At 40.1% G+C, this 27291-nt stretch overlaps 1 protein-coding gene across 2 annotated transcripts in view; it reads left to right on the top strand.

Annotated features, from left to right (window-relative positions):
• Positions 1 to 27291, top strand: part of LOC129764256 (dual specificity protein phosphatase Mpk3) — a 147884-nt gene that overhangs the window by 102249 nt on the left and 18344 nt on the right. For both annotated transcript variants that reach the window (XM_055763175.1, XM_055763174.1), the window contains exon 2: positions 18004 to 18112. In XM_055763175.1, the coding sequence (XP_055619150.1) occupies positions 18102 to 18112 (11 nt within the window). In that variant the 5' untranslated portion in view covers positions 18004 to 18101. The remainder of the gene's footprint in view (positions 1 to 18003; positions 18113 to 27291) is intronic.

The following is a 27291-nucleotide window of genomic DNA, read 5'->3' as shown; positions in this document are numbered from 1 at the left end:
CTGAAAAATTCATATTTTCACGTGCCTGTGGAGCAAAAAAGCCAGAAGTATACGTCATTCGTAACCAGTGAGGGCCAGTATGAGTTTTTACCTGCACCGTTTGGTCTTTGCACCAGTGGAAATTGTTTTGGCCGATTTATCAATACAGTGTTGAACGATTTGATCAAAGAAGGGAAAGGTATTGTATTTGTGGACGATATCATCATTCCATCCAAAGATGAAGAAGAAGGATTGGAAGTGCTAACGACAGTGTTGAAGGTATCTGAAGCAGCTGGATTACATTTTAATTGGAACAAATGTGTTTTTCTGCAGCGACGTGTAGAATATCTTGGCTACACCGTGTACGAGGGTCGAGTTGAACCAGCACCAGCTAAAATAGAAAAGCTGAAACAGTTCCCGCAACCGACAACGGTGAAACAACTACAGCGCTTCTATGGACTGGCTAGTTATTTCAGAAAATTTATACCATCGTTTGCCGAGATCACACGTCCGTTATCAAACACGTTGAAAGAAGGATATTTTGAATTCACTGAGGAAGCTGTTGGTGCGTTCAATCGGATTAAAGATATGTTAACAAAATATCCTGTGCTACGCATTTTTCGACCCGATGGCGATACCGAAGTACACACAGATGCCAGTAAAATCGCGTTAGCTGGAATCCTGATGCAGCGTGCCGAAGATGATGGGAAATTTCATCCCTGTTATTATTATAGCAGACTCACGAATACTGCAGAACAGAACTACCATTCTTACGAGTTGGAAACGTTAGCAGTGGTCGAATCTCTAATAAAGTCCAGGTGTTATTTGCTAGGTTGCAAATTCAAAATGGTAACGGATTGCCGTGCATTCAAGGACACTATGATGAAGCGCAAGATGAACGTACGCGTGGCCCGATGGGTTATCGCTCTTGCAGAATTTGAGTACGAAGTTGAACATCGTCCAGGAATTACAATGCCACATGTTGATGCTCTATCTCGTGCAAATATGTTGACTATATCGACTGCTGTTTGTGCTCAGTTGCGTTCTGCTCAAGAAAATGACGAAAAAGTGAAGGCGATTATGGCAGCTGTTGGACAAAGCGATTCATTCAAGGGTTACACGATTAGTAATGGCATACTGTACGAAGGCGATGGCGAAACACGACGATTGACACGTACCGGAATCAATGGAGACAGCAATAATTCGATCAGCCCATGATAAGGGGCACTTTGGCGTGAAAAAAAACCAAAGAAAGGATATGTGCAGATTATTTCATTCCAGAAGTTGAAAAGAAAATTAAACGATGCATCGATACATGTGTTGCTTGCATTATCGGCGAAAGGAAACGCGGCAAACCTGAGGGTGAACTTCATCCAATCCCAAAAGGTGACATCCCATTAGACACCTTTCACGTAGATCATTTAGGACCGATGCCATCTACGAGAAAATCGTACAATTATATCTTAACGGTGATTGATGCCTTTACGAAGTATGTTTGGCTATTTCCGACGAAAACAACTACGGCAGACGAGACATTGAAAAAACTCAAATTAATTTCCGATTATTTTGGGAATCCGAGAAGAATTATAAGCGACCGTGGATCAGCTTTCACTTCTGGAATATTCACCAAGTATTGCAATGACAAGGGCATAGAATTGCATACAATTGTGACCGGTGTACCTCGCGGAAATGGACTGGTGGAGCGTGTCCATCGCATAATAATCCCGATGCTAACAAAGCTGTCAAATGAAAAGCCTGACGAATGGTTCAACCATGTGGGTGACGTACAAAAGTTCATCAACAACAGTTGGCAACGTGCCATAGAAACAACACCTTTTCAACTGCTAGTTGGAGTTGAAATGCGTACGAGACAAGACGAAGTACTTCACGCGATACTGGAACGCGAAATGCGAGAGGATTTTGAACGGAAACGAAATGTTTTGCGGAATATGGCGCATGCAAGTATTTCTAAAATACAAGAAGAGAATAAAAAGCTCTACAATCTTCGTAGAAAACCGATGCACCGATATAAACTTGGCGATATCGTAGCCATACCGAAGACACAATTCGGCGTAGGTCAAAAAGTGAAACCTAAATATTTTGGACCATATGAAGTTGTGAAGGTTTTGAATAACGATCGGTGCGAGGTAAGAAAGCAGAAGGACCAAAATCAACATCGACGGCTGGAGATCATATCAAACCGTGGGCATTTCCGGATCAAGAATGATGTCAGGGAAGGCCGTGTGGGATAGTTGAGAGACCCCTCGATGAAGTGTGGAGAAAAAACTCAGTTTCGGATTACACATCATGTAGAGCGCATCGCGTTTTCGTGGTTGAATAAATTAATGTTCAATAAAAGTGGTTTTTGTATATTTCCTTGGCAATTCACCCATTCCATCTTACATACACTTATTCGAGGTATATATAACTTGAAAAAACAGGAAGTGGGTTATATCTATGGTATAACCGCAAGGGTGACGTAGGACTATCGTTGATTTAGAGATCATTTGTTTGAAGTTGAATCTAAATCCATCCTGAATGAATGAATAAATAAATATTTGGGTGACTTAAAAAACGAGAGTGTTACGTTGGAGACTCAAGGTTTTATGCATACAATATTGGATACAAAAAACCTTGTTCTGAAGAATAATCTTCAGAAGCTTTCCTGCTAACTGCACTTGATTGACAAATCACAAAACCAAATGTATGTGGTCGCAGTATTATATGGATAGAAAACATTAAAATAAACTCGCTTGAATGTAATTTTCAATTCCAAGGGGAACTGGCAGATTATTTTTCAGCAACGATCATTTCTTTCCAGGTTTCCTCTCGATAACCAGCAAATGAAAAGAGTTGCGCGCGTGTATGTGTGTGGGTGTGGCGGCTGCTTCTATGTCTTCCCGAGGAACCGTATTTCGATGCTGATACTCTCTTGGTCACGAGAGTATCAGCATCGGCTTTTCTGCGCTCCCTCACAGTTAAAACAAACTGATTGCATTTCAGGTCAGGTCAGGCCAGGTAATGAATCCCTCGATCCCTCGCCGTTCAGCTCGTTCAGTAACGATGTTGAATATCATTTCAGTATGCTTTTCGTGCGTGATTGAATCGAGAGAAGGTGTGGTTTACGATGGCAATTTGGAAGGCAAACTAGAGGAGAATGAACTCTCTGAGTATGAAAATTTCGGCGACTGAGCAATAATCGATTGAAAATTATATAATGTTCGCGATACGAAACATTTTCCGTTTTTCATGTTATGCATCCAATATTGGATACGAAAATATCCTACTGATGGGAAAGAATAATCTTCAGAAGCTTTCCAGCTGATTACACTTGATTGAAAAATTACGAAATCAAATGTATTTGGTCGCTTTGTTCGCCATATAATTTGAAAACATTAAAATAAACTCTTTCGCATGGATGTATTCTTCAATTCCCAGGGAACTGGCAGATTATTTTTCAGCAACGATTAGATCTTTCCGGAATTTTCTCGATGCTGTATGGCATCCAAACGAAAATTCTCGTTTTAGTTTGGCCTGTAAAAAACTTTTCTAAACTCTAATCCATCAAATTTGGAGCCCTGAAAAGGGCCGTTGATTATATGCTAAGCTAATATAGCACCCTTTCCTTGGATTCGATGGGCCAGCTGAATGTCCTTGGGCATGATGTGACGCGTTTTGCGTGGATAGCACACAAATTTGTATCTTCGAATAAGCCTCCTGCAGCGTCATAACCGCGGAACTTTGGAAGCGCAAGTCGGTTTTGAAGTCCTGAGCAATTCCACGATCCAAAAGCTGCAAAGGTAGCTTGCGGATCAGCAATTCGGTCGACTTCCGATAGCGATGAATTTCACGCAAAGTTCCCGGTCGATAGCGATGTGGCTTCATCACCTATCCTGCGGCTGGTGCGCTTATCCGAGCTGCTTTCGTGTGCCTTACCACTGAAAGACTAACTAGCTATCTGCTTGGTCCCAAACAAACGAGTCGTCACGGTGCGAGAGTAGAGTAAGAAATGAACGAAAGCAAAGGAAGCGTCATTTTATAAACCATAAAAGTATAGAATCTAAACCCCACCCTTCGTTGCTTACCCTGAGAGAGAAACGAATAACATCGAAGTAAGTATACAGTAATGTATTTGAATCCGGACACTTTGCGTTACATTTAATACCATACCGCAGCCACAACATTTTCTGCATGTTGAAATTAATGCGATTGATTAGTAACTATCAAGAAACTATCAGTAACTATATTAGCAACTATTAATCGCATAAATTCAACATGAAAAAAATGTTATGGCTGTGGTATGATATTGAATGTAATGCAAAGTGTCCGGATTCAAAAGCATTACTGTAAAAAAGAGTTAACTCGACTGAAATTTTTTCGGTTCGGCTTGCAAAAGCGAAATTAAGAGCCCCCGCCGACTGCAGACTGACTTGTCGACCGATAGTTCGGTCGGCTTCTTAATCAGTACGGAGAAAAAAAGTCTGTAGTGTACAGCATAATGCATAGACGTAAGTATGAGCTTCCCCATCTCACATTCCAATAAGATTAATGGGTTTCCAAGTGGGCGCACTACATACGGATACGAATGATTTCAATAACCTGTTTTCGAAGCTATCATTAAGCTATTGAAACAATTTTTCGACTCAATAAATAGCAATCATATAACTCTTGGACATTTTATCTTTTGTATGAAATGATTATCAAACTGTTCCGTTGATCCGAAGCAGAATGAATCACGCTTAAAGAAGGAATGGATTTTTTCTTGGAATTTAGTCAGCAGAAATAATGCCCTTTCCCAACAATTAAAAAAGACAAACGGTAAACAGTTTCATCAAAGTGATTTCTTCGATATGGGGATATATTCACTACATCATGTCATATATTTCATATTTTTCATTATGAAATCCATATCCATGGCACCTATCGGTATCGAATTATCATCGACACCACGATTTTCGCTAAATGCTCCTTTCAGTTCGGCCTGTAAAAAACTTTTCTAAACTCTAATCCATCAAATTTGGAGCCCTGAAAAGGGCCGTTGATTATATGCTAAGCTAATATAGCACGCTCTCCTCGGATACGATGGGCCAGCTGGATGTCCTTGGGCATGATGTGACGCGTTTTGCATGGATAGCACACAAATTGGTATCTTCGAATAGGACTCCTGCAGCGTCATAACCGCGGAACTTTGGAAGCGCAAGTCGGTTTTGAAGTCCTGAGCAATTCCACGATCCAAATGCTGCAAAGGTAGCTGCGGATCAGCAATTCGGTCGACTTCTGATAGCGACGAATTTCACGCAAAGTTCCCGGTCGATAGCGATGTGGCTTCTTCAACTATCCTGCTGCTGGTGCGCTTATCCGAGCTGCTTTCATGTGCCTTACCACCGAAAGACTAACGAGCTCGAGTCCTCACGGTGCGAGAGTATAGTAAGAAATGAACGAAAGCAAGGGAAGTGTCATTTTATAAAACATAAAAGAATCGAATGTAAACCCCACCCTCTTTATTGTATAAGCTTACTGTATACTCACGAATATAATAAGGGTGGGATTTAGATTCTATACTTTTATGGTTTATAAAATGACGCTTCCTTTGCTTTCGTTCATTTCTTACTCTACTCTCGCACCGTGAGGACTCGAGCTCGTTAGTCTTTCGCAGACAGCTCGTTAGTCATTCGGTGGTAAGGCACACGAAGTCAGCTCGGATAAGCGCACCAGTAGCAGGATAGGTGGAGAAGCCACATCGCTATCGACCGGGAACTTCGCATGAAATTCGTCGCTATCAGATATCGACCGAATTGCTGATCCGCAAGCTACCTTTGCAGCATTTGGTTCGTGGAATTGCTCAGGACTTCAAAACCGACTTGCGCTTCCAAAGTTCCGCGGTTATGACGCTGCAGGAGGCTTATTCGAAGATACCAATTTGTGTGCTATCCATGCAAAACGCGTCACATCATGCCCAAGGACATCCAGCTGGCCCATCGTATCCGAGGAGAGCGTGCTATATTAGCTTAGCATATAATCAACGGCCCTTTTCAGGGCTCCAAATTTGATGGATTAGAGTTTAGAAAAGTTTTTACAGGCCGAACTGAAAGGAGCATTTAGCGAAAATCGTGGTTTCGATAATAATTCGTTACCGATAGGTGCCATGGATATGGATTTCTTAATGAAGAATATGAAATACATGACATGATGTAGTGAATATATCCGAAGAAATCACTTTGGTGAAACTGCATTATAAAATTATTTGTGTACGAATGCCGCAATCGATAGTCGACTCTAATTTGCGCTGGGTAATTTCCTCGGAGGACTCGATTCCTCCTTTGAACATTAATAATCTCTTTCTGGCAAAACGATGTGGTATGAATCACATTATTTGAATGATAGAATGAAGAAGTTTTCTGCCAATTTCCTTCAACCTCCAAACGTATCTTTCTCCCGTTTGTCGTTTTCGCGTTCGCTAATCCTTTCTCACAACACCCATTTCTAGTTTGAGAAATTGTTGAGTAAACATTGTTTGCCAGTGCGCGTAGAGCGGGAATTCCTAAAGATTCATTGCACCTCTAATAAATTGCCGAAAGACGTGGTCTTACGTTGATCGCACTTGATTGAAAAAATCCAAAACGAAATGTATTTGGTCGAAGCATTATATGAGTAGAAAGCAAATAATCGCTCGAAAATGACTTGATTTTCGCGATGTGAAACATTTTCCGTTTTTCATGTTATGCATCCAATATTGGATACGAAAATTTCCACTGATGGGGAAAAAAATATTCAGAAGCTTTTCTGTTAATTGCGATTGATTGAAAAATAACAAAACCAAATGTATTTGGTTGCAGTGTTATATGGATAGAAAACATTAAAATAAACTATTTCGCATGAATGTATTTTTCAATTCCCAGGGGAACTGGCAGATTATTTTTCAGCAACGAGAATTCCGCGCGTGTATGTGTGTGTGTGTGTGTGGCGGCTGCTCCGATGTTTCAAGCGGAACCGTGGCATCACTCTCCTCCTGATGGATTCCCTTTTGGCCTTAGGTGCACAAACAGGCTCTTGGTGACACCGTTCATCAGCGCTTTCATGATAAACGAAATAAACTTCACAACAACAGCGACAACATGCTCCAATCGCTGTTCAATCATAACTGAGTGGGTTTACGAGCGGCGCTCGCTTATATACCGATTGGTGATTTCAATAGCCTGTTTTGAAAGCAATTTTAAGACTATTGAAACAAGTTTTTGGATGAAAAAGTAACAAGTATATGACGCGTAGACATTTTATCTTTCAAATGAAGTGTTTATCATACCATTTCGTTCAGTTGTTTAAGAGCTATTAACGCTCAAAATCTCGGTCTCCGGCGTAACGCTTTCGTTCTCGAAACTTTGGTTTTACACCCCGGTATAGAAATGAAAGACGTAGTCCTACGTCAAAATTCAGCATATGTAAACGCTTGTGAATTTCTCACTGATGAGAAATCACTAAAGTTGGATGCAGTTCTACTTTAGGTGAATAAATTCACCGAAAATATGAATATATTCATTATAGAAGTTCACGCTAGTGTAAACAGTTGATGCGATTTCTATAAATCTCATCATATTTCTTCACATGAATATATCACTGGTCTAAACCCACCCTAAGAAATAAACAATCTGCGCCGCGTACGGTGAAATTCCCTAAAACTTCACCCCACGAGCGCGGGCTGTTGTGCGCGGTTTCGTTTCCGTTGACCTTAGCTAGTGGCGGCCCGCGTCGTTCGTTTGGAATGCAGAAAATTCCTCGAAAACGTCCGTTCGTTCCGATCGAGAGTCTCCTCCGGCCTGAAGGAGAAAACAATGAACGGATGGATTGATACCGCCGCCCGGTGCCGCTATTCCACGCTGCCCTACGGGATGCCAAACTAAAAAAAAAAAAACCATCATCCCACCGTCGAAGAGGCAAAGACCTCTGTATTGTCAGTTTGTATTGGCCTCCGAGAGCTGCGGTTAGCCGCAAGCAACTTGTTGACATGTGCTCACTCCTTCCTGAGCCACGATTGATCTTGGGAGACTTCAACTCTCACGGAACTGCCTGGGGGGAACAGTACGACGACAATCGTTCATCGTTGATATATGACCTTTGTAACAGCTTCAATATGACCGTTTTGAATACTGGGGAAACAACACGTGTACCTAAACCTCCTGCTAACCCAAGTGCTCTTGACCTCTCGCTTTGCTCGAATTCACTATCGTTAGATTGCAAGTGGAATGTAATCGAGGACCCCAACGGTAGTGATCACTTGCCAATCAAAATTTCCATCACCATTGGGTCGAATTCTTCTGAATCTATAAACATGGCATATGACCTCACAAGACACATTGACTGGAAAAAATATGCGGACGCGATTGATCTAGCCATCAATTCCAGAGATGGTTTGCCTCCATTGGAGGAGTATAACTTCATTTCTCGTTTGATCTATGACAGCGCGGTTCGCGCTCAAACGAAACCCATCCCAGGCTCCACTATTCGTCGAAGGCCTCCCAATCCATGGTGGGATAGCCAATGTTCCAAGCTTTATCAGGATAAATCGAACGCATTTAAAGCTTTTCGAAAACGTGGAACCATTGAGAATTTTCAAACGTATTTGGACCTTGAAAATCAATTTAAAAACTTGATCAAAGGGAAAAAGCGTGCTTATTGGCGAACTTTCGTGGGAGGTTTGTCACGAGAAACGTCAATGAAAAAATTATGGAAAGTGGCTCGAAACATGAGAAATCGCTCTTCATCGAATGAAAGCGAAGAATATTCACATCGATGGATTTTTAAATTTGCACGGAAAGTTTGTCCCGATTCCGTTCCTGTGCAAAAAATTGTTCGAGATATACCATAAGATAGGTGCGATCTTGATTCCGAGTTTTCGATGGTAGAATTCTCTCTTGCTCTCCTTTCTTGTAACAATTCGGCTCCAGGAACAGATAGAATTAAGTTCAACTTGCTGAAAAACCTCCCTGATGTGGCGAAACATCGCTTGTTGAATTTATTCAATCGGTTTCTGGAGCATAATGTTGTTCCAGATGATTGGAGACAAGTGCGAATTATAGCTATTCAAAAACCCGGAAAACCCGCGTCCGACTTCAATTCGTACCGCCCAATAGCAATGCTGTCTTGTAATCGGAAATTGTTGGAGAAAATGATCTTGTTTCGCCTTGATCGTTGGGTTGAAACGAATGGCTTACTCTCAGATACACAATATGGGTTCCGCAGGGGCAAGGGGACGAATGATTGTCTTGCGTTGCTTTCTTCAGAAATTCAAATGGCTTACGCCGAAAAAAAACAAATGGCTTCAGTATTCTTGGACATAAAGGGGGCCTTTGATTCTGTTTCAATAGAGGTTTTGTCAGACAAATTACACTCTCGGGGTCTACCGCCTCTATTGAATAATATGTTATATAACTTGCTTTGTGAGAAACATTTGAATTTTTCTCATGGAGATTCGGCAGTAAGTCGGGTCTCTTACATGGGCCTCCCTCAGGGCTCATGTTTAAGCCCCCTTTTGTACAACTTCTATGTAAGCGACATTGACAATTGCCTTACACAAAATTGCAGCTTAAGACAACTTGCAGATGATGGAGTAGTGTCTGTCGTAGGATCAAAAGAATCCGACCTGCAAGAACCCTTACAAGATACATTGAACAATTTTTCAACCTGGGCCATTGGGCTAGGGATCGAATTCTCCACGGAGAAAACAGAGATGGTGGTTTTTTCTAGGAAGCATAGACCAGCAAAACCAAAGCTTCAACTTTTGGGTAAACCAATCACTCATGCTATGTCATTCAAGTATCTTGGGGTCTGGTTCGACTCCAAATGTACTTGGGGGGCCCATATTAGGTATCTGAGTAAAAAATGCCAACAAAGAATAAACTTTCTCCGTACAATTACCGGCACCTGGTGGGGAGCCCATCCAGAAGATCTTATAATGTTGTATCGAACAACTATTCTCTCAGTGATGGAGTATGGCAGTTTCTGTTTTCAATCAGCTGCCAAAACACACCTCATTAAACTCGAGCGAATTCAGTATCTTTGTCTCCGTATCGCGTTGGGATGTATGCCCTCAACGCATACCATGAGTCTCGAGGTTTTGGCAGGCCTACTCCCACTAAAAGATCGCTTCAATTTATTATCTCTTCGGTTCTTCATCCGGTGTAAGGTCATGCACCCATTGGTGATCGGAAATTTTGAGCAGCTGATCGGGCTAAATTTTCATTCTGGATTCATGACTTCATATCATGAATTCATCTCCATGCAGGTTGATCCTTCTTCGTATATTCCCAACCGTGTTTGTTTTCCTGACTACATCAATTCCTCTGTACATTTTGATCTGTTCATGAAGGAGAAAATCCATGGAATTCCAGATTATCATCGATCGGGGATCGTTCCTACGATCTTCAATGCAAAATATGGGCGTATCAATTGTGATAATATGTACTTTACTGATGGGTCCTCTATGAATGAGTCCACAGGATTTGGAGTGTTCAACGAATTTTTTAGCACCTCACACAGTCTTCAGAATCCTTGCTCAGTGTATATTGCTGAATTGGCAGCGATACACTGGGCGCTGGACAGCGTCGCCTCACGACCTGTTGAACACTATTACATTGTAACGGATAGTCTTAGCTCTGTCGAAGCTATCCGTTCAGTGAGGCCGGAAAAGCACTCGCCGTACTTCCTTGAGAGAATACGAGAAATTTTGAGTGCTTTAACCAGACGCTGTTATGTCATTACCTTTGTCTGGGTCCCCTCACATTGCTCAATTCCGGGTAATGAGAGGGCTGACTCATTGGCAAAGGTAGGTGCAATTGAAGGCGATATTTATCAGCGTCAAATCGCCTTCAATGAATTTTATTCTTTAGTCCGTAAAAATACCATCGTTAAATGGCAACGTAAGTGGAACGAAGATGAATTGGGTCGGTGGCTTCACTCGATTATCCCTAAGGTTAGCCTCAAACCATGGTTCAAAAGTCTGGACTTGAGTCGGGACTTTATTCGCACCTTCTCTCGACTCATGTCCAATCACTGTTCGTTAGACGCGCTACTCTTTCGTTTTAATCTTGCCGATGGCAATATCTGTGCTTGTGGCCAAGGTTACCACGACATCGAACACGTTGTTTGGTCGTGCGAGGAGTATCTTGTTGCCAGATCGAATTTAGAAAACTCTCTTCGGGCTAGAGGAAGGCAGCCCAATGTGCCGGTGAGAGATGTGTTGGCTCGGTTAGACCTTGATTACATGTCCCAAATATATGTCTTCCTAAAAGCTATCGATCTTCGTGTCTGATTGTCCTTATATCCTTATATTCTCCTTTTCCTTTTCCTTCGCGAGAAATCAAATCCCTTCTTACTAACAATAGAATAAGGTGAAATGTAAATACATGTTAGATATAAGATAGGCTTAAGAATTGAGTATGATGAATGTGAGTGCGAATGTGAGTGTGAACATTGTCAACATATCCTTATATCCCTTCCTTTTCCTGAAAAAAATGTCACCCTTCTAAACTCGAGCAAACCGCGAGTAATCGGTTCTCTACTTCATTAACACTAGAATTAATGAAAAATGATTATATATACTTGTAACAATACAGATAGGAGTTCGGCTCCTTTAAACTTATGTAACTGAGCCTGTAAAAATAAACGATTTAATAAAAAAAAAAAATCCCACCGTCGTAAATTGGGAGGGGAAATGAGCGTGAAGTTATGCATAAGCATGTGCCCCCCGTTCTTCGATTCCAAGAACTCCGTGAAACTCACTCGCCGGTCCTACTCATATGCATATATGAGGTGGCAATAAAAAAACAACAAAATCTTCCAAACAAAGCAATTCAAAGGAAGGGGAGGATAGGGGAGGATCGAAATTCCGGGGAGAAATTTTTCGTTGCACCTTTTCATATCTTTTCGAGTTTCCAGCGAATGGCTCCTTCTGAACCTGAAGGTCGTCGTCGTCTTCATCGCTGCCGGGAAAAAATATATACAGGCTCTGGGAAATATGTAACAATAGAGGTGGTAAATGGTCGTAAAAACTAGATTACAAGTGTTGTGTCTCGCAGCTATCCACGCCCGATTGCTGTTTGCCGTTGCGCAGCAGCAGCGCAGGAAGAAGAAAAAGCAGCAATCAAGTTGGCGTTGCCAAACGCGGGGAAGAAGGCGAAGTTGAATTGTGTCACAGAGCAAGCGTGCGTAGCCCCCTGCGCCAAGAAGCGAAAGAAGAAAAACTCATTCATAAAAATGTGTGTTGTTTTGTTTGGTAGTTTCTTTTTTTTTTGCGTAGGTTGCCTCAATTAGTGAGAGAGCGGAACCTACAATGCTACAATTTATGAAAATGATGGGTGGAGGATGTGCGGAACGAGATAGCGTATGATTATGGAATGGAGAGTTTCGTCGCGAAGACACATTTGGGCTGCTTTTTCTACTACCTCCAAACAGGAAGGGATCGACCACCCATGGGAACGCCCCCAGGAAATGAGTAAATAACACGAAAGAAATCGATGGAACCATTTTATGTTTTATGTTTTTAACTAATATGTGCCCTGTCGTCATCGTGGTTGCGATTTCGGAATCATTTATCTTCTTGCTGAAATCGCTCGATCGTATTTTGGTTCACACGCTTCGCGCACATACATACACACACACACACACACGTGTGCGACAGAACGGAAACTGACAATCAAGGACTGCAGCGCCCATTGAAGCAGCGACACTATTATGAGTGAATGAGAGTGGTGTATGTGAATGTGGCGTTTGTTTTTTTTTTTGAATGAGAGAAGAGGGTACTGTCAGCGCATCGCAGCGGGGCATGAATGAAATTCCATGGCCGACAAGAGAACAGCAGTAGCGAACAAAGACTTGAATGGTTCCGAGTGCTCTTGCATAGTGTTTTCGATATACAATGCCCTCTAACAATGCATCCCGTAGTCATACAATTAAACAAGCATCGGAGAGAAAACGGCAACATGCTTTCCGTCGTGGGTAGGCGGTGGTAGGCGTGACACGGGACGGGACAGAGGAAAACCTAATTCAAATAAATTATTCAAATTGTTTTCCTAGGAGAGAGAGAGAGAGAGAGAGAGAGAGAGAGAGAGAGAGAGAGAGAGAGTCAGAGATAGAGGATGAATAGTGTATAATGGATGGAGAGACGATATCGCCGGAACACTGCCAGACAGACACGGTTGATAGCTGCGCGCGGTAACGATCTAACGGGATGAACGCATTTGGTTACAGAAATGCAGCGACCGTGGAGAAAGCCGGGAGGATGTTGTTGATGGATGCTTAGCCTAATTTGAGGGACGCAGTCTGGAATTTCTTCCCTTTTTCTTCTTGGATGACCCTTAATGTTCCTACAGGAATTTCGCCGTCCTAACTTAGTATTTTTATTAGTACATCACAAGCCCAGCTTTATTCAAAGTGGCAGATTAGAGACACCATTTATACGGTGTATGTACCGGCCGATAGTGAGGATCTGCGACACGAAAGAGCTACCCGAGCAGTGTTAAGAAAAGCTATCTGCCCCATCTATGGAAAAGGTGACAGACTGTGTTGTGAAAACTATCGTGCAATCACGATCCTGAAAGGTGCATCCAAAATTCTATCGCAGATCCTCTTTCGTCGTCTATTGACACTAGTAGGATGGTTTGTTGGAAGCTATCAGGCCGGATTCATGCCCGGTTGCTCGCCGACGGATCGGTTTTTCGCCCTGTGGAAAACCTCCTACACATCACATCTTACTCGTTTTTGGAGCCGGCAATTATAAAGGGTGTGTCACATCAAATTGCATCACGGAAAAAACGCTGTAGAAATTCGCCCAGTAGACCGATCCTTTTGAAAATTTTAGACAGTAAAATAAAAACTATTAAACAACTTTTGGCATTTTCTTTTTATTCATACTTCGAGCCCAAGCCCGTATGCCCGCACCTTCCTCTTTACCCCGTCCATAAGGTTCTGTACAACGTCAGGTTGTAGTTTTTTTTTTTGAACAGAAATCCATTTTCTCTTGAAGTCCGCTTCCGATTTGACAACTTTTGGGTTCTTCCGGAGGGCCTGCTTCATAATCGCCCAATATTTCTCTATTGGGCGAAGCTCCGGCGCGTTGGGCGGGTTCATTTCCTTTGGCACGAAGGTGACCCCGTTGGCTTCGTACCACTCCAACACGTCCTTTGAATAGTGGCACGAAGCGAGATCCGGCCAGAAGATGGTCGGGCCCTCGTGCTGCTTCAATAGTGGTAGTAAGCGCTTCTGTAGGCACTCCTTAAGGTAAACCTGCCCGTTTACCGTGCCGGTCATCACGAAGGGGGCGCTCCGCTTTCCGCAAGAGCAGATCGCTTGCCACACCATGTACTTTTTGGCAAACTTGGATAGTTTCTGCTTGCGAATCTCCTCCGGAACGCTGAATTTGTCCTCTGCGGAGAAGAACAACAGGCCCGGCAGCTGACGAAAGTCCGCTTTGACGTAGGTTTCGTCGTCCATTACCAGGCAATGCGGCTTCGTCAGCATTTCGGTGTACAGCTTCCGGGCTCGCGTCTTCCCCACCATGTTTTGCCTTTCGTCGCGGTTAGGAGCCTTCTGAACCTTGTATGTACGCAGGCCCTCCCGCTGCTTGGTCCGCTGGACGAATGAACTTGACAAATTCAGCTTATTGGCGACATCCCGGACCGAACTTCTCGGATCACGTCTAAACTGCTTAACTACGCGCTTGTGATCTTTTTCACTGACGGAGCATCCATTCTTGCCGTTCTTCACCTTCCGGTCGATGGTTAGGTTCTCGAAGTATCGTTTTAGTACTCTGCTGACCGTGGATTGGACGATTCCCAGCATCTTACCGATGTCCCGATGTGACAACTCCGGATTCTCGAAATGAGTGCGCAGGATTAATTCACGACGCTCTTTTTCGTTCGACGACATTTTTCCAAATTTACGAAAAATTGACAGTGAAGCATGGCCAACGTGTTCTATACACTCTTATCTGATTATAAGCGAAAGCTGAAGATATAATTCCTAAAAATTAAATTTCTACAGCGTTTTTTTCCGTGATGCAATTTGATGTGACACACCCTTTATTATACATTCTTTTCTCAAATTTTAATATAAATTTAAAATACATAGGATGTTTGTTTAGTAGGCCAATTTTATTGTAAAATGGAATTGGAAATGGAAAAGGAACAAGGTTAACAAAGAAAATATTAATTATGTATGTAATTCAAACTAAATTGTAACGATCACGCAGGAACTGTTTAATCGCAAAGAAATGTTCAAATAGTTTCACGGGAACATTTTCAGTTGATTGCAATATTTCGGACATATTCTTTAGGTTCGATTTAACGTTCGAAGGTGTAATTTCAAAACAATCAGCTGAAACTTCCTGAACCTCCTCTAACTCCATAGGACTACTGTTTTCAACGTTTTTTTCAGCTTCTTCAACACTTTCCAGTATATCGGTATCAGTCATTAGATCACAGCAAATCACGTTTTGATCCATTTCGCCATATTCATCAAATGACGATGAACAATCGAATGGTACTGCACTGTCGACAGCAGCAAGCTCACGACGCATTAGTTCTGCCAGCGGAATATCATCATCATCATTTATGGAAAATCCGGCTTTCCTGAAGCAATTTTGAACAGTCTCAGATTTAACCTTGTTTATCCAAGAGCGTGAAAGTAATTCAATTGCATCCAATACCGATATATCTGAAGGGTCCTAGAGTATATTTGAATACAGTATGAGTGCTGAATAACATGAATGTAAAAAGGAAAACAATACCGTTGTATCCTCCATTTCTAGCAGTCTTCGTTTTACTAATTCATGGCGATAGTACTGTTTCGGGTTCTTGATTATGCCCAAGTCCAGCGGCTGAACTACTGAAGAAGAGTTTGGTGGAAAAAACTGCAAATTTATCGATTTAAGCTTTGGTTGGAGAGATTTTGGGTGCGCTGTACAATTATCAACGAACATGACCACCTTTGAGGAGAAAGAGATATAAGTATGATACATTCCCATTACACATAATTCCCGAATCAATACCTTTCTATTTTCTTTGGAAAATCTTTCGTCAAGTTGCATAATCCATTTCTCAAAAAGAATAGAAGTCATCCAGGCCTTGGTGTTACTCTCGTATATCACTGGTAATGATTTCTTCTTTTTGAAACACCGTGGGTTTTTACTCTTTCCAATGATCAGCAATGGTAGTTTATCGCTTCCGTCCATGTTGGTTGCACACATGACTGTCAGACGTGGTTTCGAATATTTTCCTCCGTGGCAAGTTTCTGATCGAAATGCAAATGTTTTGTCTGGCAAACATTTGTAGAAAAGTCCTGTTTCGTCTGCATTGTAGATATCACGTGCATCATACTCGGCGATTATACTGGGTAGGGTTTGCGAAATCCAGTTGTCCGTTACACTGAGATCTACACTGGCACTCTCGCCACATAGCTTCCGAAATGTCATCTTTTGCCGTTTTAAAAATTTACTTAGCCATCCAGAACTTCCTTTAAAATTGGGAATTCCCAGTTTCTGGGCAAATTCGCAAGCCTTCTCCCGAAGAATTAGGTAATAATTTACCCCCTGAGAGAGGTAAATTATTCTCTCTGGCTTGATTGACAAAAATTTCCATTGACCATTCCAGCTTCTCGTTCCCAACCAACCTTATACGCTCTTTGTCCACATTCAATTTTCCCATCCGATGCCATTTTTCCTTTTGCTTGAATAGTGTTGACACCGTACTTTGTGCAATACTGAAATCTTTTGCAACTTCAGACACCTTCCGCCCATACTTTTCGACCTGCTCGATGATGCTCAAACGTTGCGCTATGGCTAGCGTTTTAATCGTTCGCTTGAAAGGTTTTCCCTGGTTTTCCATACTTGAAAAAAAAAATCCTTGATAATACGAACACTTCGTCTTCACTTTCAAGAGCAATTGAAATGACAGCTAGAAACGCACAAAAACAAGTACGCGAAAATCAATCGAGTTAGCGAGGTAAAAATCCATGGAAAAATGAAACAAAGCCCATCGAGTAAGAGAGGCATCGAGTAAGGGAGGTATCGAGTTAGGGAGAGAAGAATGCATGTAAAATCAAAGGTGCCATGAAATTCATCGAGTTAGGGAAAATATCGAGTTACAGAACATCGAGTAAGGGAGAGTTGACTGTATATATAGTTATGAATTCGGCTCCTTTAAACTTATGTAACTGAGCCTGTAAAAATAATGAATTTATTTAAAAAAAAAATGAAACATACTGTATATAATAGTAAAATGCAGGTATTGAATTCCGTTTTTTTTATTTCATGCAAACATTTATTTGTGTTATTTATAGGGCCATTACTATACAATTGCGCTTGTTCATGCTTTGATGCATATTCTGGAAACAAATTGCCGAATGAAATCTCGTCGAAAAGTTAGGCCACTATTTTTAGAATAGAACTCTCAATCCGGGCCAGTGCTTTCGTGTAGGTCTCCTATTTCCAATGGCCAGTATCCATATGCTCCACACACATACACTCTGTGTCTCGTCTGTCCGTCACAATCATCCCACGCACCATTGTCGTCCTTCCATGTAACTTCTAGATTCTGTTCAACTTCCATCTCTCCCGTCCCTTACGTCACATCATATCCTGACGACACTCCATTCGCCCGTCATTTATCGACTCGCCGTAAATGAAACTCGGCGTAACACTCACACTTCCACCCTCGGGAAAAATGAATGAAAAGCTCCGAAGGGTTTCTCAACCACACACCACCCACGCCACGAGAATTCATTTATCCCGAATGTACAAATCAAACCCGACCTTCCTCCTCGTCGTCGTCGTCATCGTCGTCCTTTCGAATACTAATGTATTTTGCTTCGTTCTTCTTTCCTCCCTTTTCATGACCGCCGTCATCGCTCCCTTCCGTCTGGCCTGGCATCCCTTACAAAACGCCCACGTGAACAACGTGCGTGACACGTGAAACACGAATACAACAACAACGCTAACAACTACCGCCAACCCGATGATTCCGCGGCGTTGCGTAGGCGGCTATGCTAACTTTCGGCAGGCGTTTCCGGAGTGGTGCGAGGATGAAGTCATCAATGCTAATCTGCAGTCGGGATGTGCCGCTACCGAGCAACTGATGGGACTGAGGTAAGAGAAAGAGAGTTTGTTCTACGCGCTAACCATTTGATATCGTTCCGTTTTTCTCGTATTTTTTTTTTCTCGCGTATTTTGTTTTGCTGCTGTGTGCGAAATTCCCCGAACCTCCGGATGTTATTTCGTCGGTGGGGGTGACGGCAAAAGCAGGAAAACTCGAGCCTCAGTTGTTCAGTGCTGTGTTCCTCGGGCACATGATTCTGCTGTTGTGTGTGCACAATTTGTTGTTTGTAGGGCTCCAACAAAAACTTGTGGTATGGAGTGTGTTTAAGAAAGTTGCTGTGTGTCCTTCAGAGTACTACCAATTCATGGCCGTCATTTCGAATATAGTGTTGAGGAATAAAATGTAAGATACTCTTCCGTTAATTGGGGATCTAAATATGTATGGCAAGCTTGAGGGACTTCGTGCTTATTTTTTTTTATTTGACTATAGTCTCGTTAATTCTGCTGTACTTTAAACGTGCTAACAGTAGCTTCAAACAAGGATGTGAACTAAAATTGGGTGATCTCGGATCGATTCTTAGAAGATCGATCTTTTCCATTCCGATTTCCGATTTTTTGGATTGCACTCGAGAAAATCCTGTTTTTTGCTTTCGATCTTTTCGATCATGAAAAAACTTTTTGTAGATTTGTATTTCAGTATACATACATTGATTTTTTATCTCATAATCCTAACTTTTTTTTTAAACATACTGTCAGCATTTGGATCGCTTCTTCTACGATTTACTTCTGTACAAATGCTAACAGAGACAGAACTAGCAGCAGCTACTAAGGGGATGTACCGTAACCAGTTGCGCATAGGATCACTGAACCTGATGTTGACATCAATTACAGGCGAATAGGTTGTTTTTTAGAACTGGCGCCAATACCAAGAATCGACGACTAAATGACAGATGTATTGCACGATTGGCTTTTATGGGATCATTGTCAGCTGAGTTCTGGGCGGCTGTTGAATTTCTAATACAGGTCGGACTCAATGTCCTGGAAAAAAGGTAATGAAGATGGTCGAGTTTCGAGCGACATAGCATGCGCTGACATAACTATTTCGCAAATAGTGACGTCAGTCGTTGTGTTTATCTTTGATTGCCCACCGCATCCATGTAAAAATGCTATTTTCAGGAAGTAATTCATCAATGAAAAACGTACATTTTTGTAGAGCTCCCGCCGAATATGGGGCTAATGTGATAGCGTGGAGTGGATATTTGTGAAATGACATCGAAGAAGACGGATAAAAGTGATATTTCCATGTGCCATTTTCACTCCCGACGTTCATAGAAACCAACGAAGTTTCATTATTTTACCGTTATGAAGTTGATCTTTCGAAGGCTCTCAGTGTCGGTGTGTGTGTTGTGAGATTATAATCGTCAATTGATCAAAATTTCACCGAAAATGTTACTGTTTTCGAGAACTAAGCATACGACTGCTCTCTGGACCTTTCTACCACATGAATAATCGAAATAAGCCACGATATAAAAAACAACCAGTTGAATGATTCAATGAGAATTTTGGCGCAAATTATCATGCAACCGTGAGTACTTTCAACATTGTTTTGTTTCTTCCATATACATTCCATATTGAATGCAAATAATTACAACATGATATTTTGCTTGCCAATACAGATACACTTCGCCTACTTCTCCACCTCTATATGTACCTCATTGGGTCGGACTCTATTATATACAATACAATTTTGAACTCGATTGTATACAGTTTGGAAACTTGCTTTTTTGGCTTTTCAAATATGACTTATTTCAAGGAAAAATGTAACCTTTTAACGTTAAGGTGAAATTTAAGTGGATATGTACAGTGGGGTAAAAATCGTAATTTTTGAAGATTTTGCTTGAATTGTGCTCCCTTGGCCGAGTGGTTAGCGTCATAACTAACATGCCGGGTGTTCGAGTTCGATTCCCGTTCTGGTCGGGGGAATTTTTCGTCAAAGAAATTTCCTCCGACTTGCACTGTGATCACGCGTATTCTAGAGCTTGCCACTCAGAATGCATTCAAGGCGTGTTATTTGGCATAGAAATCTCAACTAAGTACTAATAAAAATGACGCAAGTAATACTACGTTGAGACGGCGAAGTTCCTCTAGGAACGTTAGTGCCATTGAAAAAAAAAAGCTTGAATTGTCACCAGTAATTGCAGTATATTGCAGCGAAATTAAGATAGATAGAAGTTGGGTGTCAAAGAACAAATTGTGAAGCGGTTAGAGGGCTCTAATTTGATTGATAGAAACAATCTTGTTTAATATGAATTTTTAGGATAAAATTAATAATAACACTTTAAAAATTACTAACTTTGAAATTTTTCACTTCCAAAATGTTATTTAAATTCACTAATTTAGATGTTTCACAACTATATCCTGTACTAAATTTTCTCATCTTTCTAATGGAAGCAACAGAATCGTCTTTTGAAGCGTACTTTTCAATGTAGCGCCAGTTCGAGGTAACAGAGTCCAACACAAACAAAAAGTTCTATAACTCTGTGATTGTTGAAATTCGAACATATGCGTAGAAGGTTTTTTTTTCATCAAATATGATCCTCTATCATCTCCCGAATGAATTCGGTTTTTTATATGAGAAAGGTGTGTTATGACTTGAGGGGATGAATCAAAAATTGAATTTTTCTTCTATTTTCAAAACACGAAAAATATATACATGAAAAACGATTGAAAAAAAAAGTCGGGTGGGTAATGTCGGGGACATAACCGGAGTGACGTAGGACTATACAAAGGGGACAGCTTTTGTTAAATATATATTTTAAATATATTGTTTTATTTCCTTCTCCTACGTGAATACCTACCTATCTACCTGAAAAATGGATTAGTTTACTGTTTACTCTTTATGAATATGTTGATGGTTCTGAAAAGAACCTTTGGTGTTGTGTTTTTGTTATCACTCGATATTCCCATCTTGTTCGGTTAAACCTTCCTGTTTAGCTATTGCGTTTGCCACTCGCCACAGCTTTCACAGTTGGAAAATTTATTCCCATCCAGCTTGTGACATATTGTTCAGTAAATTACATTTAATGCGACGTGCCGGAGAAACACTTTGCCACTCACTGAAACTAATTGTTGCCTTGATGAGCGCCGAACCGAAGCTGCTCTGTTCTTGATGCGGGTTTTCTGATTGTCGTGAGCAGCTTTGCAAGCCAACTCGAGCACTCCGACGGCCGAAACTCTATAATCGCTGTTAGGTATACTGGTGCTCCGGCACCAATCCGTTCGGCCTAGTTACCCTTGCGGAGCAATCAGTGAATGCGACCAACAGGGAACTGGAGACCTGCACGGTTCGAGTGAGACTTTGCCTTTCCTTAACTTGTCCTCCTTTGTTACGTCCACGATGCCGATGCCGTACAACCACACGGGTTTACGGTTTGAAAGAAAATAAGATATTTTTTTGGGGTCCGCGTGTTTTATACTCTAGCGGTACACACTCACAGGATAGAGACAAATCGGCAGACTCAGCCAGAGGGGCGAGTCCAACGAGACGAACGAATGAGCGTTAAAAGGGAGCGATTGCAAAAAAATACATTTATTACGATTTGTTCGCTCGTTGGATTCACATGCAGGCTAAAAAGGGTCCTTTTCAGGATCACAAAATTATCTTCAATCTAAACAGTTTATTGTTTTGTTATCACTCGATATCTCCATCTTGTTCGGCTAAACCTTCCTGTTAAGCGATTTGTTGCCACTCGCCACAGCTTTCACAGTTGGAAAATTTCTTCCCATCCAGCTTTGTGACATGTTGTACAGTAAATTACATTCAATGCGACGTGCCGAAGCGCCACTCAGTGTCGCATTGGAGGCGATTTTAACCTGTAATGGAACATTTGCGATGACAGTGGACAGTGTCGACTTTCAATGTGGGGTCATAATTTGGATCTCTATGTACACAAATGTCCAACTAAATAAGTCGCATTACATGTCCGTCCAATTAGCTAAATGTCGAACTAATTGTAAATTACTGTACTTTCAATCTGGAAACAATTTAAGAATTGGTGAAAAGTGAATAATCAGGAAAGTCCCCAACTATCAATAAGCTCAGAACAACTGCCAAATTCACATACTCGTCAGATCCTGGCAAACAAATTAAGAAAAAATCAATTTGTGTTTTATTATTATTTTGGATAATGTTTTAGAAAGCATTGAACTGTATTTCCTAAACTCTTTTTTGGAAGGTTTAATGGCCCTGAAAAGCGCCTTGTTTTATGGAATGGTTCCAATTTAGAAAACTTAGTACTCGTGGTTTTGAAAAAAAACCATTTCGAACGCCCTCGGTGCCGCCTTGTTCTGGATTTACCACCAAAGCAGTTTGTATAAAGAACAAACTTTTTTCTTCTGCTACCTGATGCCGTTTTGCGATTGCGTTTGCCACTCGCCACTCGCTGCAACTGCCTGTTGTCTTGATGTCCACCGAACCGAATGTGTTCTGTTCCGAATGCGGGGTTTCTTATCGTCGCGAGCAGCTTTGCCAGCTAACTCGATCACTTCGGCGGCCGAAACTATATAACGCCGGCTAGGTGGACTGGTGCACAGGTACTAACGCGCTCGGCCTAGCTACCCTTGCGGGGAACTCCAGATCAACACGGTTCGAGCGGGATTTTGCCTTTCCCTTCACTTTTCCTTCTTTACCATGTCCAGACATGGCTGCTTGGGTTGGTTTGTTGATGTGTTGTGATGCGAACCGATGTGGTGTACGGTTTGAATGAGAATGATCGTTGCGGCAGTGGGGCGGGGATTTTTAAGCCGATTGGCTGGCTCGAGAATTACGCATGTGTGAGACTGCGACCAATGTTTCGTTCATTTTTTTCTTTTTCCTTTCCAATCGTGCTTCATTCTATTTCGCTGCTGCTCTGGTTGCCCGTTTTGGTCGGTACGATTTGAGGAGCACAAAATGGACCAATCAAAAATGGGCACATAGTGCATTTTGACAATGCTTGATATTTCACAATTATTTCATTATTTATCTCAAGAAAAATGAAATGTTGTTCGTTATGATAGATGCGTAGATATATTTCCTATCAATTGATGCAAAAACCTTTGCGATCTATTGAGAAATGCTCGAGTAATAAGCGTTCCAAATCTTGCATTTTTTCCTACTTGTTCAGTGCCTAGATTTCCATTTCACCCCCTATATCTTCCGGTTAGACGTAGTCCTACGTCAAAATTGTTTTTGACTCGATTATATACAGGATTTGATTAAGGTAAATGATTTTGGTTTGTCCAGTCGAAAATATGATCATGCTTTGTCCACTTTTTTAAATGCTCTAATTCAGCACACCTTTGTCGAATCAGGTATTCGAATGTTTCAAAACATATAAACGAAATTGTCGTTTTCATGAATTATAGTTGTTTTATAGTATATTTTTACGAATTCACATGTTTTAAAGGATTATAAAATATACCTTCTATTGGTGTCAATCCGCCCCTCATTTGAATTAACTTTCAATCAATCGCCAGATGATTATTTGGCACGTATTCAGACCTTTTCTGTATTATAGCACCTGCTAATATTGTGAACATCATGCGTGCACACCATTTGTATCAGATTTAAATAGCTAAACCATTAAATTAACGCATTTTGATGAACTCTCGCGTAACTTTTGAAAAGGTCCAATGTAACATTTCCGCCAACTCGAGAAAAACGTAGTTGAAGACCCGAACATTATTTCGCGAATTGTCTTAAAAGCTATCAATCTTTATCACTGTTTTCACCACTAGCTGTCAAGAATAACTTCGTAAAACCAATCGTAACTATTGTTCCGTGATTTGAGATTAAGGTTGAAGCCTCGGAGCGAAAAATGTTACATTGGACGTTTTGACTGCCCGCGTTTGCACATTGGACATATTACGTTGCACTATAAAAATTAGAAACTAACTAATAAACAACAATCCAAATATCAGCATTTCGTTCTAAAGACTGATTATTATTTGTTATCACTCGTTGAATTGCACTGAAATCGATAACAACACCTGTAAGAAACAAATTCCAAAACGACCGAAGTACGACTGCGAGTTGTTTTGACTGCTTTGTTACTTCGGACGTTTCGGCCGTCGGAGGAAAGTGGCGTCCGAAGTAACAGCCGGGTGCATAAAATTCCAATCTGTACATTGGATATTTTTTGTATCGGCGACAAAAAGATGAAGAAGATAGATACGTGAACGATTGTTTTTGTAATACATTCAATGATTGAAAACTAATAGCGTGCATCCATTAACTCGATTTGTTTACATTTGTTACATAGGACCTTTTCAAAAGTTACGCGAGAACTCAATTCTAAACATGAGTTGTCCAATTCAATAATGTAGCAGAGAAGAGAAGTGGAACATGAGAGAAAAAAATGGCAACGATTTGTGGCAAGAAAATGTAAACAGTGAAAATATTGACAGATGGTTTACGCTCTAAAAATTTAACATAATGTTAAGATGTCTCTAAAACGGTGGGAGACGTCATATATAAGGTGGGAGGTTCGTATAAAATGTTATTAATGTTAGCATCATCATGATAAACACGGCGAATGGAATAGAAATAATTACGAACTGAAAATTGAATAAAATATATATATATATATATATATATATATATATATATAGACGCTGAAAGTGCTGTAGACAAATATTATAATGCATTTTTATCGGTTTATGTATAATGTTGTTAATATTTGCATTATCAAAATATACCCATATGTATTGTAATCATAACTTGCTCTGCTATTCATAACAACATTCATGATCGTATTCCACCAATGAAGACAAATGTGCAATTTACGAATGAAGCTTCGCCATAGAAACTGGACATTGAATAAAAAAATTAAAATGTGGTAAGAGCATCAGTTGAAATTTGTTCAAGCATTCTTATCGAAATAAATTGAATGATACAATACGACTAGGTAATGTATGTACGCTTAAAAAACAAATATGATGAATTTAATTTTTTTCAGTTTCGAACACACCTTGTAGAAGCCGTTTATTTTTTTTTAAATGCCCTCTGTTGGTATTGTATCTAGAATTTAAAAGGTAATGAAACGTTAATATCAATTAGTTTCTAGTATTCAGCTATTTAGTTGCCGGAGAAATGACCACAAACTACATTTTTTTAGTGTTATATATATTTTATGCCAAACCGATATAGTTGTTCTCAGATTTTCGTGTAAAATGGGAAGTTTTGTTCCTTTTCGCAAAATATTACAACCCATTCCATTTCAAATAACTTTTTGCACAAATTCATATCTTTTGAACTACTAAACTGATTCAGGTGATCGACATATCAAATTGGCCAGTTAGCTAGTCTTTTTTGATAAAATACTGCACTTGCAAAAAAAATAATTTTGTTTTCTTAATTATTGATCGTATTTGATCTTTATATATACCCTTTGTCCCGAAAGCATGTGCAATATTTTCCCAAAAAATTCTAGCTCTTTGGCTATAATTTGATATATCGATCATCTCGGTTAAAATTATAACTCCAAAAAGAAAAAACGAACACATCTGCTTTTTGAGTAAAAAATGTAAATGTATAAAAAATCCTCAGTTTTCAAGGAAAAATATAGAAAATTATAGCACCTTTGGTGCCGAAACCATGTAAACAATAAAAAAATGGAAACAATCATTAATTACGAACACAAAATTCAAATTTCTTGCAAGTTTGATATTTTTCCAAAAAAGACTAGCTAATTAACTTCAATTTGATGTGTCAATCATCTGAATCGGCTTAGTGGTTCAAAAGTTATGAGTTTTTGATAAAAGTAATTTTTGGGAAAAGTTAAAAAAAAATTAATCACCCAAAAAAATAATACAGGTTCAATGTTTTACCACAACGAAACCAAGCTACCAATTTTCACGAAAATCTGAAACTCACTAGATCAGTTTGGCATGGAATGGCTGAAGTAATACTGCAATAGTTCACAAATTTCAAAGTTCGAGTTTTTCTTGTTGTTTTTCATGTCTTTCATTGCGGCCATAATAATAATTAGGATTACTGCATTTGGAATGATGCTAGAAAATATAAATATCATTAACTTCCTCGAATAGTGGATGTGATATAATTCATTTTATATTTGTATATATATTTATATATATATATATTTAAACGAAATCATTTGTCAAACAAACTGCAAAACTAAAAACTTTTATACTGTGCCTTAATTTTTTGGGTGTAACATTCAAGGACCCTTCAATAAAAATGGCATTGAAACAACAGAGTAAAACTGACATACAATTATGACGGATGGCTACTCTTTGATTGGCGCGTGCTCCAACTAGCAAACCGCCAATTAAAAAGCACTCCAACTAAAAAAGCGCCAATAAGCGAATATGTACTGTAAAACTGTAAAAAATATATAAAAAATATACAATCGAAGACTCTTTGTGTCGTTTATGAGTTTGTAATAATGAAGCAAAAGTTAAAAATGGATTTTTAATAACCATCTCAAAAAAATATTGAAAAAAAAATTCCTTTTTTAATTTCTCTTACAATTTTGATAAAATTGCACTGAATAGTTAAAGAAGAGCTATATTAATATTTGAATAAACTTATGTAATTATAAACATGTTTATATAAACCTTCCCATCTTATAATTCATCATTAAATACCTTGCGTCAAGACAGCTAGAGATCCATACACTCTCAAATCAAGTGTGCCTGAAAAAATTATATTCTTCACGTAAACAAGCGATGAAAATGTGGACACTTTTTAGCCAGTGAATTGTATGGAGTTCCACTGCTGTGAATGTAGTTTTGATTTTAATGCCAGCTGTGTTGCATAGCTTCCGGGCGAATTCGGATTCGGTAAAATTGTGTTACGTTCAGTATCGATAACTGCTACACTAAACTCCTGCATTGCTGCAAGCCAATGCACAATGGCCCAGGAAGCACATTTAACCCATTAACGACGTATTTTTTTACGAAAAATCGTATTTTTTTACGAAAACCGTTTGTGTAATTAATGTGAAAGTCATTTTTTTGACATTCCTGGACGAAAGAGCACAGGTGAATGAAAGTCTCTAAGTATAAACCTGCATTAATTCACCTATGGTGAAATGTGACCTTTCTTATTTCATGTAGTTTTAACTTATTACCGACAGGCTTTTTCTTTCAAACCAAAGCTATAGCTGTTATTTTTATTGTTGGCTGTGAAGAAATGGATGCTTCACTTGCCAAATCGATCAACTCCA

Source organism: Toxorhynchites rutilus, chromosome 2, assembly GCF_029784135.1.
Source record: "Toxorhynchites rutilus septentrionalis strain SRP chromosome 2, ASM2978413v1, whole genome shotgun sequence".
Taxonomy (NCBI): domain Eukaryota; kingdom Metazoa; phylum Arthropoda; class Insecta; order Diptera; family Culicidae; genus Toxorhynchites; species Toxorhynchites rutilus.
This window is presented reverse-complemented; position numbering and strand designations above follow the sequence as displayed.